Below are 15,325 nucleotides of genomic sequence, written 5' to 3'. Positions count from 1 at the left end.
GACAATATAAAACAAAGGGTACAACTCTAAAGGGGGAGAGAAGCTGTGAGATCTGAGTCATTAGGCTTGCATAAGTTTTTGAAAGTGGCAGGTCAGATTATGAAAGCAATCAATAAAGCAGACAGCATCCTATAATTTATTATTAGAGGCAATGGTATACAAAAACGAGGAGGTAATGCATAGACCAGTGGTTTAATCATAAGAGGCAAAAAAAATCACAAAAATGGTTTCAATGATAGCAAACCTCAGTTATGTGGATCATTTAGAAAATTAAGTACTGTGTCCCTTATATAAGGGAAGACTTAATGGAGATTTGATAGCTATTATAAGGGCCAAGACAGACTAGATAAGGAAAAGCAAAATGTTCCCATTGGCTGAACCATCAAGACCAAGACAGTACAGATTTAAGATAATGGATGAAAGAAGCATTGGCAAAATGAAGAAAAAGGTTTTCACATCGTGAATGTTTAAGATCTAGAATTCAATGCCTGAGAATGTGTCGGTGGAAGTTGAAACCAAATGTTCAATTGGAATTCTATTATTATTTGGAAAGGAACAATGTGCAGTGCTCCAGGGTGAAAGTGGGGAGTGCCATTGGGTACATTTCACTTTCGGAGCACCAGCACAAACAGAATGGGCTGAATAGCCTATTTGTTTGTTGTAACAATTCTGTTCATCCATGAGTTCCAAAATGAAAGCATTCAGCTCAGTATTAAAGTCACGGAGATGCATACTTCCTTCTTCCCAAACCCCTTTCTCCTTCCTATGTGAAGTGACCTGTAATGTTATGCATACAGTGCTGCTTTTTCCATTGCTCTCAATGGTGGTGAACAGTTACCAATCATTGCTTCCTGCTTCGGTTTTGGACCTAAATTCTGTGCAGTTCCACAGTAGGCCCCCTAGGTTTATTTAATCTCATATTCATTTTATTTTGTTCATAGTTTTGAGCATTCCCGGAATTCACTGGGCTATGGAGTTGCAGGTGAATTTGGTAATCTCGGTGATCCAGCATGTTCTGTGGAAATAATACCAGATTAGACTGATGGAAGTTCAAAGTCTTGCTCATTTGAACATAGCACAAAACAAGTAAAGTACTCACAAAGTCAGCCAGGATATAGCTTCTATCTAGTAGAGTGTGTGGGAAAGCCTTAGATGAGAAAGAATTTTATTGGAAACATGGACAGATGCCTCCATTTCAGATTCAATCCCCAACCTTCCCGAATGAATCTCTAACGTTATGGGGTAATTTTTGGAACCTGGAATGAGAATTATCAGACCAGCCATGATCTCAGTGAATGGCAGAGCAGACTTGATGGACTAAATCACCTACTGCAGTACTTACATCTTATGGTCTGATTAAGACAATAAGCTGTCTTGGGCTTTTTAAAATTTTTGTTACTCTTTGCTTCACTTGAGCTTATCTACTTGTTAATTAAAAGCTATGATTGTTGGTTTTTGTCCCAACAACATGAATTCTCAAATTTCGAAGAAAAGGCAGAGAATCAACGGATTATTTTCCAAACTGAGATAACAAAGTGTGGAGCTGGATGAACACAGCAGGCCATGCAGCATCTTAGGAGCACAAAAGCTGATGTTTCGGGCCTAGACCCTTCATTTTCCAAACTGGTCTTCTTTGCTATCTTCTGACTAGATTATTATGAGCGAAATGCACGTTGTGCTTAATTTTTCAACCCAGCTGTAAAGTTTGTGTTGCTACACCTTTAACAGAAAAAACACAATGCTTTAGAAACTAGAGATAGTAAGAACCGCTGATGCTGGAGTCACAGATAACACAATGCAGAGCTGGAGGAACACAGCAGGCCAGGCAGCTTCAGAGAAAAGAAACATCAACCTTCCTGCTCCTCTGATGCTGCCTGGCCTGCTGTGTTGCTCCAACTCCACACTGTGTCATCTCACACATTAGATACTAATTGGTGCTCCACTGTGTTTGTTTTCAAATCATTGGTGGATTTGATGAATGTGGAAGCAAATAGTTAAAAAAACCCGGCTGGACAATATGAACAATACAAAACAATGGCTACACTATTGATGGACCGCTCTACTTATATTAAGCGTCTGCCTTTAGTTGTTTCGGTCCCTCTGTAACATCTACTTTTATACTCCAGACACCAATTTGAGACAACCATCTGCTTGGAATAGCGTTAGTGGGTGAATAATACAGTTTTCTGGTCACAAGCAGTTGCTGTTACAATTTCTGTTTTCTCTCAACACCGTTAACACATAGTCACAGTATTTTGCATGTGTCATAACCAGACCCCTGTCTTTAAGCTGAAGCACATAATCGTATTCTTAATTTGACTGAACAGTATTCCAGAGGAAGTAATCAGTCTTTTATAGTTAGGGGCTATAAAATTGCTCACCACATACTCCTGATTTTTCAACATAATTTTAGGGCTGTTGTCAAGTTGCTCACTACTGATGCAAATTTACATGTTTCGACAGTCTTTCTGATTCCAATATGCAGATAATCTGATTGTCACTGTTTGGATTGATGTTTGAGTGTCTGATGGGAACAAGTACAAGATCTGAGAGAATATGACAGAGCAGACACTGAGAAGCTGTTTCCCACGCTGAGCAACTATAGAACTGGGCTGCAAAGTCAGTGAATTTATTCAAAATGAGTATGACAGATTTTGGGACTTAAAGGCAATGAAGGCATATTGGAATTAGGTAGAAAAGTGGGGCTCAGAGTGAGGACCAAAAATTATCTGATTAAACTGGGAAAATGTCACTTGCAAGTTGCCCTCCAAGTCACTCACCATGCTGGCCTACAATTCCTCAGTGTCACTGGGTCAAAATCTGGTATGTCCTCCCTAATGGCGTTGTGGATCGACCTACAGTGAATGGACTGCAGCAGTTCAAGAAGGCTGCTCACCAGCACCTTCTCAAGAGTAACTCCGGATACGAAATAAATGCTGGTCAGCCAGCAACTCTTACGAATGAATACAAAAGAAAGATATCAGGATCAGGATTGAGAGGTTTTATGATCAGTACCTTTCCTACTTTTTATGTTCTCTGTCCCTGCATTGATAGATTTAGGTCCTGCTCTGATAGGAAGTTTAGAACTCTGGGCCCTATTGTGTGTATCCTAGGAACTAGGAATACAGGGAGGCTCATAGAAACATGGGGATAAGAGCTGGCCATTCACTCCTTTGAGCCTTTCTGCCATTCACTTGGGTTATGGTTGACCTTTAACTCAACTGCATCCTATCTCCTTGATACTACAACCCTTAATCGCCTTGCCTAACAAAAATATGACAATTTCAGTATTCAATGTGTTCGACTGACCTCATTGACTAGATCTACTTGACTAGCTTCAAATGCCTTGTGCGGTGAGAGTTCTGGCCTCCCAGCACCTTTAAAGTGATATCACCTTCTTGACATCACCTCTGAAAGACCAAATTCTAAGTTTATGGGTTATACCACATTGTTCTGGATCCTTGTTTCAGAGAAACTGTTTTGATATCCTCCCTGTCCGCACTTAACAACTGCATTAATCACCTTGCATATCCCAATTAGACAGCTGGAATTAATGGATGGAAGATTATGATGTGTGGTTTCTTGACATGCATATTTGACAGGCAACTATGTTTACTGAGAGCACACAAACAGAATAATTATGTTTGTTATACAGTCAACTGATGTAAATGTTAAGTTTGCACCTCTCTGAAGTCCTATTGCTAACAAGATATAATTAGAAATGTTTAAATTTGAGCTGTCACAATGCTGTGCCTTACATGCTTAAAATATTTTAAATTCCTCCCTTGTGAATTAAAAAAAATGCCTCACAGAGTACTTTTTTATTAATTTATGAGCATGGACATCACTAGTTAGACCAACATTTATTGTCCATCCCTAATTGGGGTGAAATGTGAGAACTGCTGGAGAATATGAGGGAACTGTCATTTTATGGGGGAAAAGGAAAGTGGACAGGAATATCAGATGATAAATCTTCTTGGCTGGCCGAATACATTCTAAAATAAAATTGAGTGTTATCATACTGCTGGGAATAGAAGATTCTGCAATGGGACCATCTACGCTGATGCTCTGCTGCAATATGACTGAATTAAGCATCATTTGAAATAATGTCCATGAAACGCTAAATATGTTGAATAGTTCAGCAGGTTGTCAAAAATGTAACTATTTGAATAAGAATAGAGAACTCTCCCAGTCTTCAATGGATAATATTCCATTACCCATCAACATAACCAAAAAGAAATTAATAAAAGCATTGTTGTCAGTGTAATATTCCTGTTGTAAAAGAGTTGTAATGTTTGCCTATGAAAATCATTGAAGTTAAAAAAAAGTGGAAACAATTTTGGCTTGTTAGTTTACTATTAAATGCAATTGTTAATATTTTGATGTATATTTTAATAGTACGTACAATTCCTTTATCAGGGAAAACATATAGTTACATATAAATAAACTATAAAGAATCAAAGACTTTTGGATGTCTGCAAAGTGCTTTGCAGCTGCCCTTGAAATGGAAAGTATGCCTTGTGGAGGCTGCAGTTCTGAGCGATTGCAGCAGAGGCCAGTGTGTAAATTTAGGAATAATTTCAGGCACCACCGCAGCTTAATTCAAGTTTATTAGTTCAATAATGTAATTCATTATCTTTCTGTACAAGCTCTTTCACATTTAACTCACGGAGGACTGCAGAAGAACATTATACGTTTTTGAACTTGAATGGTTATATTCTTTTACAAAATAGTGAAAACACATTACAAAAAAAATGTTTTATGAATCCTTCTCTAATATTAGCTTGTAGTATTCGGTATGAGACATGTACATAAATTTATTGTTTTAAAATGTTAAAAATAGCAGTAATTTTACAAATTAGCAATTTCTGTGGTACTAGCATATAAATGCTTAAAGTTCATATAGTATCCAGACAATGAGATTATCATGGATGTGTTAAACTGTTTAAAATAAATGGACCAATCCTTCCATTAAAAGAGAAGACAAAGGATGTCATATAAATATGTCAAATGTTTGTTTGCAAGCACTGCTATAATAATTTATGGTCTGTGTTATTAAGGTAAAACACAAAATAAAATAAACCTTTTCTGTCACTTCTCAAATAAAAATTTGCTAAGACCATGGCAGTGTTAGACAGACAGAAATTAGGGAAGCTGACTGAAATAATGATCAAAGAGGTAGTTTGTGAGAATGCTTTATTAGGATGGTGGAAAACAAGCAAAGCACATGTATAAGAAAGAAAATTGCAGAGTGCAGATTGAGGTCACAGAAGGTATGATCGCTGATTGTGAAGTGGTCGGAGGAGGAGTACAGCATAACAGCAGCAAAAGAACAGAACACACTAGCTGGGAAATATTATCAGAAAAGATTGCAGGCAAGAGAATTATCAGCATAAATTGTATTCATAATTTTGTAACAGGCTATTACATGGTATAGTAATTTGTATTTTTTTGATTCAAAGTAATTAGATCAAATCTTTTCTCTTTTAATTTTAAAGATGTCTTTTCTAGTCGTGACCTTGAATTACAAACTTTGGTTTCATCAATAATTTTGAAGAAGGCTGACCTCATGGGCACTTTTGAGTTGAACTCTTACAAATGTTTCTAGCAATTTTCCACTCTGAATTAATCCTAATGGCGCGACTTTACTGATTGTAGGCAAGGAGGATTTCTGGATAGCAGTAGCTATTAAATAACTATGCGAAGGGACATTGTGTTACGCTTGACTGGGAGGAAAGTCTAGTGCTGTCATCCTTTAGCTCAGTTGTGACCTCAATCTGCAGAGGAAATAGAATTTCTGCATGTATTATGCAACTTTTGATGTGTTGCTGGAGGAAGTGGAGAATTGCTTCCTTTGGAGCAGAACAGTACCATTCTTAGAAGAAGCCTGCACTGCCTGAAAGAAGATGAAGAGTGAATTTAACCTCCTACATCCCATGAAATGAAAGTGAATGTGAACAAAATCTGGCAGCCTCATTAAGGCTGTTAAGGAAGGCTATTCGATATTTCCCTATTCAAATGTTCTGTGCACTCTCAGAATTACTGACCTGGATATTTGATCATGTACATGTTCTTCTCAAATTTTTACCTCCAACATTTTAGATGGTAGTCCATTTTTCTTTTCCCAGAGAATCCTAGACTTGTAGAACAGGCTGGCTATCTGCATTGGATGTATTACTTAACTGTATACTTTTAAGAGAAAGAGGGTGACTGGTTTGTGACTGTGGCAGAAATCACATATGAACAAGGTAGGTATAATTTCACATCAGTCATGGTCCATATTGTCTCTTGGACAACATTTTATCATTCAGGAGACTGCATGGAGGATAAGGAGCTTCTTGGCCTAGTTCATACAATTTCACAATTATGTGGGATAAACTAGATAGACCAACTAGCAAAATAGACTATTAGAAAGAATGTCTTTTTCTGTTACATTTTGATTTCTATATGGCTATTCTCTATGTGGTACATCAGAGTGCTTATGGAGAGGAGACAGTGAAGATAGGAAAGTACCAAATATATAGGGTGAAGATCTCAGAGATGCTGGTTGCAGATACAAGAGAGGAAATGGGGAGAATGAATTTTGGTGTTTCCCATATTCACTCATAACTTTGTCTTTCACTTTTCAGTTCACTTACACATTCAGAGGTGAGCACAGAAGCAGTGGATAGTAGCAGATTTGAATATCTTACCATGTCAGTGATATTGTGCTGCCTTTATTCTAAAATGTATTCTTATTATTTCTGCAGGGAATGTGAATGATAAATTTCACACAATAACCTTGACACTTTCAAAGCACCAAAAATGTTCCATCATGATACTTAAAGTAGTGAAAGTGTATCGGGCAAATATTTACCAGCAAGTGTCCATGTCTGAAATAAATTGAGTTGTACCATATAATATGTAAAATTCTATATACAATGCCTAAATGGCGTGGCTTTGGACGTTCTTACTCCTCATAGTTTAAGAAATATCATATTTCAACCTTTTTGGGGTTTAATAGCATTCCATCTCTCTTTGGCTATATTTCTAATTAGCTAACCTGACACATTCTGTTATTTCTTCTATTATTATACCGGAATTTCAGCACTTACAGACTTAATTTGTTGAAATGTTATGCTGTTTTATAAGCGGTATAACTTTGCGTTTGTAAATTCTCTCTCCAAAACATCTAAGATCCCTTGTAATTACAATGAAAATCTTTGTTTAATGTCTTTTTCAGTACCCAAAACATTTCGGTTGCTAACGTTACAACTTTAGCTAATGAAACTTAACCTGGAATGCTTCAAGTTGTATTGGGAGAATGTTTGGTCTTTTAGATCCTTTCTGATGTGTCACATAAGCATTTGACATGGCTTAGAAAAATTAGCTGACATTCTGGGAAATGTGGTATTATAGCACTGATAACAGAATTGAGAGCACTAGGCACACCATGTCCATAAGGCTGTCTGGCTTCTTGTTCTTATCCACTGCTGAAGGTTCCAAAATCCAAAAATAGAAGTTTTTTTTTGTTTGGCAACACTGCCTGTTTTCATGAGCGGCCATTTGGTCTGCACACTTAAATCATTTAAGGATATAAACTCTAGTTCTGAAATAAAAATTATTATGTTGGCAAAGCTCAAGGTAAAAACTCAACAACTCAAGGTAAAAACTCACCATGTGTCATTTACTTCTAAAGTGACAGCACCATTGTAGATATTCCCACTTTGGAGGATAGAGGGGACTGGAGTAATTTACAAAAGGGAATGATTGGTGAAACATAGGACATGACCAAAGAGCTGCAAATACATGGTGATGTTGAGTTAAGGCATATTTCATACAATCCCTACGGTGTAGAAACAGGCCATTTGTCCCAACAATTCACACTAATTCTCTGAAGAGCATTCCACCTATACTCACATCCCCACCCGATCCCTGTAATCCTGCACTTCCCATAGCTAATCCCCCTAACCTACACATCCCTGGACGCTATGGGCTATTTAACATGGCCAGTCCACCTAACCTGCATATTTTTTGGACTGTGGGAGGAAACTGGGGAGGAAACCCATTTACTTGGGAATTTAATCTGAGCCCCCGGCACTGTGAGGCAGCAGTGCTAACCACTGCAACACTATACCACATAGGAGCTAACAACCTATTCAGCTGCATGACACTTTTGCATCTTACCATATGTTAGCTTATAAAGAGGTCATTTGCAATTTGTTAATGTGAAACATTTAAATTTACATCCTTCAAAATGGATTCCTCAAATAACCTGTAGATAACAACTCTAAGAAATGGGTCTCTTGCTAGGGGTTGGTGGCAATGATTTACAAGATCACATGATAAATATAAACAGTAAAACCCATGCATCATTCTTGTATTCGGATAGAACACAGCCAGTGCCATTTTCTTTATATAAGGGAAGCTAATCTAAGGCTTTAAATTGCAGGATTGGTCTGATGCTGAACAGTCAATTTCCTTAAGAGCACTTTGTTCAGTTGGCTTTTCTCAGATGACGTGATGCGGGTTTCCCACTCATTCTTGAAGAAATGGACTGGATTTTGTCCTAGATATGTTTGGGTAGTACAGTCTCAGCAGTGACCAGAGCTACTTTTAAAAACAAAAACATAAAAATGGACAGTATTATCTGTGTCTGGTCACAGTGACAAGGATCTGTCTTTGTTGTTGTTTCCCTCTTGTTCCTTGGTGATGCCATCTGAAAGAACAGCATTGGTGACATCCAGTTCTTTGTCACCACCTTTGCTCCCGCTCCTTTGAAGTGATCAGAATGCATACTTAAAGTCCAACACTGGAGGAACAGAAACTTCCTCCAATTGAATATTGGGAAGACAGAAACCATTATTTTCAATTCCTGTTCCAAACTCCTTTCCCTGGAAACTGACTTCATCTCTGTCCTTGGCAAAAGTATGAAAATAAAACAGTCAATTCCCGTCCTTGGCATCACATTTGATTGTAAGATGAGCTGCCATCTTATATTCAAACCATCACTATGACCTCCCATTTCTACCTTTGTAACATAGCTTGACTGCATTCCAGTCTCAGCTCATCTGCTACTGAAAACTTCATTCATACATTTGCTCTTTGTACTTGACCATTCCAATGTATTCCTGGCTAGTCTACCCTCTGTACATTTGAGATCATTTGAACGCTATTATCGACTCTTAGATCACATGAAGTTCTATTTACTTCAACCTGTGCTGGCTGACTATCACTGGCTAACTGGTCAAGCAAAGCCTTAATTTAAAAATTTTCATCCTTGTTTTCAAATTGCTTCATAGCCTCACCTCTCCCCGTTACTATGATCTCCATCAGCCCTCAGATGTCTACGCTTACTAATTCTAGCCTCTAGACCAGTCTTTCCCAAAGATTTTCCTCATTGTGACCCAATTTTGATATTTAAAAATTATCCGAGCTCTGTGAGAACTGAGAGATTGAGGACCTGCTAGAGAGGGAGCATAAGTGTTAAAACTTGCACACAGCTTGCGACCCCAAAAATGTCAGCTCTGAATCCACATTGGGGTCTTGACATCAATTTTGAGAAGCCACCTTCGAGAGTATCCATCACTTTAACCGCTCTGCTTTTGGTGCCTGTTCGTTCAGTTCCCAGGCTCGAGGATATTCTTTCCCGATCTCGCTTTCCTTCTTTAAGTTCGACTTTAATACCTACCTTTTTTGAACAAGCTTTTGGTCTTTTGACCTAATGCCTTCTTATCCGGGTTTCTTGCTTTTATAAAGCATACGTGAAAAACCTTGGGATGTTCCATTGTGCTGAAGGCACTATCTAAATGCAAGCTGTTGTTGGTAAGTCGTTCCACAAGGCCACTTTTTTTCTTTGTGTAACAACTGGGACAGGAGATACTTCAACGCCCGCGATGTGTATAAGGGTGGCACTGAAGTGCCGGTTGCATTTCCAAGTGGTAAAAATATGGGAAATATTGAATGAATGAGACTGGGTTAGCCCAAGCGGGGACAGATCAGCAGAGGGCGCAGCGCTAGAGAATGGAAGCCTGGGTTCCTGGGAGCGGCTGTCAATCAAGGGCTGCGTGAGGCTCGGGCAGTGGAGCTCACTTCTTGCCCGGCTCTGGGAACAGCTTCAACCTGCTGAAATTAACTCCGAGAAACCCAGGGCAACATTTCGGCACTGCAGACTGGTGTATCACCCCTCCCACCTTGTTTCATTCTTCTGCCTTCCCCGAAACCTTGTCCCAAGATGGTGCTGAAACAGTGTCATTGGAACCTGTGGATTCCTTGCTTTGCGTTAATTTGTTTCCAAGGTAAGACTTAAACGTTAATATATTAAAGGAACGTGCGTCTCAAGTATCAACACAGAGTTGGGAGAAAGTTAACTTTGGGAGTTAACAAAACACTTTGCTAATGAGGTCTTAACGGGTTCTTTCATTTTCTTTTATTATGTTTGTTGTTTTGTGGTTTGGACTCGATTGTTAGTTGGAAGTAACACCGAGCGGTGATTGGATAGAGAGGTCTGTTGCAGACTGTAATGTGTTAGAAGTGGAGAGTGTTGCTTTTAATATCAGTACCGGTAACTGATACAAAGTGGGTAGAGCAAGCGAACTGGTCAGTAAAGAATCACACATTTACACAGTACTACTAGCTTTTGGCCCTACCCGTTGAACAGTGCAATAATAAATATGAGACGTGTTCACGATTTGTAGGATTGTTTGCATATGTGTGACCGGAAACAAGTGTAAACAACGTTACTGATGATTCTGAAAGAATAGTCAGAAACTGCATGAAATGTGTTTTCAAATGTAGGTCATGTTTGCTAAGATGGAAGCGCTAAAACATCCGATGTATTTAAAGAGATTGCGTGTTTCCCAGGCTTTGTCCAGAATTGGCAATCGCAGTTAATGACATAACTTTGAATCAGAAATTCTAATTTTCTTTTAATGCAAGTAGTTGACGAGAAAGAGAGTGAGAGGAGCATACTTTTGAAGATCTTTAAACGCATAGTAAGAAAAGAAAGTGAGTACAAGAAATTGCATACCGTTGTCAAATATATTCTGGAGTATCTTAGTTTTTACAGTTTTGGTTTGCAATATTTTTTTAAAAATTACGTGCAGTTTTGGTTGACGTGTATGTCAGTTATTCTTAGTCTGTGTAAATATGCATTTTTGGCAGATGAATTAGAACTGTAACAATTTTGTCACTGTGCTCTCATTTAAGCAACAAAAGTAAGTATTTGACACAATTTAGATGATTTTATAATGAAAGGTTCAGAGAGTCTTCAGAAAATTTCAGGACTACTAAGCATTAGAATCAGGAACAGGAGTAGGTCATCTGGCCCTTTGAGTCCACTCTGATCGTTTCATGGCCTCACTCCACTTACCCACCCTCTCACCATAACCCTAAATTTCTTTTACTGTTCAAAAAATTATCTGCCTCAGCTTGTTTTCTTAAAAAAAACTTCAATGAGGAAGCCTCAACTACTTCACTGGCCAGGACATTGCACAGATTCACAACCCTTGAAGACGTTCCTCCTCAATTCAGTCTTAAATCTGGCCCTCTTAATTTTGAGTCTACACACTCTTGTTTTAGTTTCAACCAGATCTGTATCCTCACTGCTTCTATCTTATCGATTTCCTTCATAATTTTATAAATTCCATAAAATCCCCCCCCCCCCTCAACATTCTGCTAAATTCCAATGAATATAATCCCAGTCTCCTCAGTCTCTTCTCATAGGCCAAACTTCTCAGCTCTGGAATCAACCTAGCGAATCTACCCTGTGCCCTCTCCAGTGCCAGTACATCCTTTCCTAAGTAAGGAGACCAAAACTGCACACAGTACTCCAGGTGTGGCCTCACCAGCATCCTATACAGCTGTAACATAACCTCCCTGCTTTCTAACTCAGTCCCTCTAGCAATGAAGGACAAAATTCTATTTGCCGCCTTACTTGCCTGTTGTACCTGCAAACCAACCTTCTGTGATTCATGTATAAGGATACCCAGGCCTCTTTGTACACCAGAATGCTGCAATTTTTTTTAACTATTTAAGTCATTGTCCTTTTTACTATTATTCTACCAAGATGGATGACTTCACATTTTTGAAAATTGTACTCCATCTGCCAGACTCATTTGAACTATCTATATCCCTTTGCAGACCGAGTCCTCCACGTACTTTGCAGATAGAGTTTTGGGTAAAATCAAGTAGATTGTCAGAAAGGGCAGGGTTAGTCGTGGTAAGAGAGTATGAGTGGCCAAAGTCTCTCAAAGGTTGTGGGGGGGTGGGCAGGGGATGATGATAAAATGATAGGTGCTATATTTGAATGCATAAAGTATTCTGAAGAAAATAACTTAGTCAAGTAGAGTTAATTATGGAATTTGTTGTTGCTTATCTCCACCCAAACCCAGGACAGAACACACTTTTGGGAGTAGTTTATAGGCCCTTGAACATTGATAACAACTCTGAACAGAATATTAATCAGGAGTATTCAACAATGTCGTAAGGGCTGGAAGATTTTAGTATTTAGATCGTGAAGCCACCATAGTCTTGCCAGACCATGGCGCTGCTCTCTTAATAGAGGAAGGCAACAGGTGGTGGTTTCACCTGAAGGTCACCAAGTCTCGGGTGAGAGAAGAGGTTGAGAAGAAAAGTCTTCATGGTAATGTCAGCTGCTGTGGAAATTGAGCCCTTGCTGTCCAGACAACTGAGCTAGCTACACCCCTTACCTGAGATGTGAAACTTTTATAGACTAGGAGTAAACCAAATTGGCCAACGTATTTTGCAGGATAAGTTAGTGCGTTGCATTCAACACAGCTTTCCTGAACAGTGATCTATAGATCATAGAACATTACAGCACAGTACAGGCCCTTTGGCCCTTGATGTTGTGCCGACCTGTCATACCGATCTGAAGCCCATCTAACATACACTATTCAATGTACGTCCATATGCTTATCCAATGATGACTTAAATGCACCTAAAGTTGGTGAATCTACTACCGTTGCAGGCAAAGCGTTCCATTCCCCTACTACCCTGTCAGCTGAGGGGTCAACAAGGCAAGAGGCTCCTTCTGAGCTAATATGGTGTAATGAGACTGTGTGGGTTAGTAAAGGGTTCTCCGAGGAGGGGATTGCAATATGACAGCATTTTGTATTCAGTTCAATGGAAATATAGGTAGGTCTGAATTGAGGGTTCAAATTTAAAGCCAGTAATGAGGGGTGAATTGACTGAGGTACAGAGGGAATTTAATTACCATTATTTATCTACCATAAGATATTTTAATTATGAATTATTTTTTCTTTATTGTTAAATACACCTTTCATTTTGGAGAATTAAAAACTCCACTGGGGAACTGGCATAATCTTGGCCAACCAGAGAGATTCATGATTTACAGGGTTGAAGGGCTGCACAGTAAACCTGAGGATTGGAAAACACTTATAATAATCAAAGGCTGATCAAGAAATTGATAGAGCGAGAGAAAGTAGAATATGATAATACATTAGCAAGAAGCTTAAAAACGTTCTAAAGTGTTTGACAAGTTAATGAATAAAATTAGATTGATGGTAAATGTGGGTTCCTGAGGTAGTATTTATTTGGGAAGTAAGGACATGGCAGAGATGTTAAATATTGTGACTGTCTTCTCAAAAGACTGAAATCATATGTTGGAAATATTCATGAACCCTTCGATTTTTTTTCCCCACAGAGGAGAACCTGATGTATTACGTGAATGCACTGGAGAAATTAACCGAACTAAAAGTTAAACCTCACTGGTTTGATGATTTCTAACTTGTGCTTTTAAGATATGGTTTTAAGGTTTAGGTAGGAGGGCACTTGACAAATCCCAATTTGACACATTCTGCATGGATTTATGAATTGGAAATCATATTTGACAGATCTTGACAAATATGAGGGTAAAATCCACATTGTAGGTAAGAGAGAGATGAAATGGACACGGATTTTTAGAATGAATTTGACAAGGTTCAACACAGGAGGTGGTTATACTAGATTTGGCGTTTATAGAAGTACGAAACATGTACATATGAATTTGGAATTGGTTAACAAACCAAGCAGGTATACCTGTGCAATTATTCACATGCAGAGTGTAACTAGTGCAGAACTTGGCAGCTGTTTATTATCTAAGAAGACCAAGTGTCTGAGTACAATCAATCCAAGTTGCTGCTGATACTTTCTTATTTTCTCACCTAATTTTGAAAGAGGATGCAAAATGTTTATGAAGGGACGTAGACTGGTTAATGAAATTCTATGTATTTTGATGGTGAATAGATAAACTAAATATTTTTAGAACAAGAGATCTAGTCAATACTGAAATTCAGAAAAAATTATATGCTTGTAACGTCTGTGAAATGAAGTTTGGAAAATGATCTCCTCCTCCCCTCCCCATCAAGATAGACTTTCTATCATAATTTTTGCAAAAAAAACCTACAGCATTGAAAAAGAGATCATTTTATCCAAGCACCACTGAAGAAACATTTACCCTTTTATCATACCCTTTAAATATTCTGACAATAAATAATTTATTCATTTCCCCTCTTTTTCCAGTGGCAATCCTGGATTCTGCTTCTACCAGTCTTTCTTTTGGGACACATGGTCCAACAGAACAGTGCTTCTCTTTTAAAATGCCTAACTTAAACTTTTTTGCAAAGTTTGGATTAACCATTTTCTGTCCGCCCTTATTTTCTGTCTTTGCAATCGCTGATACAATCAGTATACATGTGTATTATTTGCTATTTTCACTGTTTCCACTGGTATATTCAAATGATATAAAAATAATGCTAATATTAATTATGTAATTATAGAATAGTAATGTTCGGCAAAGGTCAATGACAGTAATTGTATCCTAGGTCTATATTGAAAATTGATGAGTCACTGGAATAAGTAGCGGTCATATCTACTTCATGCTTTATGAACTTTGCAGTTAGCTAGTTTAACATTTTATGTCTTATAACGTATGAAGGATTTCAGGATAGAATATTGAAGCACTCTAGTGCTATGGTTATAAGAATGACGTTGTGAAAGAAGTGCACAAGAGAAGGCTGAACCAGTATAAAATGCTTCTTTTTGTGACCAATATTATAGAAAAGTAATAAGGTTGCTCTACTTGCTGTTGAGTTTGGACTATGAGTTTATGTTCCTGTGTTATACTTTTCTCATTTCTGGTCTGAACATGTAAGCTACTTATTCTTTCCAATCAGTAAACATGATCCAGTCCTCCTTCAATGGTTCTACAGTCACAATATTTGTCATCTGTTAAAACTCTGCACACATCTATCTAGATAATATTACATTCCATGTACATATTTGGTTGGATATATATGACAACCAAGTGGAAATCTATGGTCACAAA

General features: G+C 38.1%; 1 protein-coding gene across 4 annotated transcripts in view; it reads left to right on the top strand.

Moving 5' to 3' along the window:
- The window catches only part of igsf11 (immunoglobulin superfamily member 11), a 280,353-nt gene that overhangs the window by 92,589 nt on the left and 172,439 nt on the right, over nt 1-15,325 (top strand). For 2 of the 4 annotated variants that reach the window (XM_059650329.1, XM_059650331.1), the window contains exon 1: nt 10,887-10,986. The exons of 1 other annotated variant lie outside the window; for it this stretch is intronic. In XM_059650329.1, the coding sequence (XP_059506312.1) occupies nt 10,911-10,986 (76 nt within the window). In that variant the 5' untranslated portion in view covers nt 10,887-10,910. Of the gene's footprint in view, nt 1-10,082; nt 10,278-10,886; nt 10,987-15,325 lie in introns of those variants that run through there. One more of the 4 variants, XM_048540500.2, reaches the window with a different exon arrangement.

Source organism: Stegostoma tigrinum, chromosome 12 (assembly GCF_030684315.1).
Source record: "Stegostoma tigrinum isolate sSteTig4 chromosome 12, sSteTig4.hap1, whole genome shotgun sequence".
NCBI classification, from domain to species: domain Eukaryota; kingdom Metazoa; phylum Chordata; class Chondrichthyes; order Orectolobiformes; family Stegostomatidae; genus Stegostoma; species Stegostoma tigrinum.
This window is presented reverse-complemented; position numbering and strand designations above follow the sequence as displayed.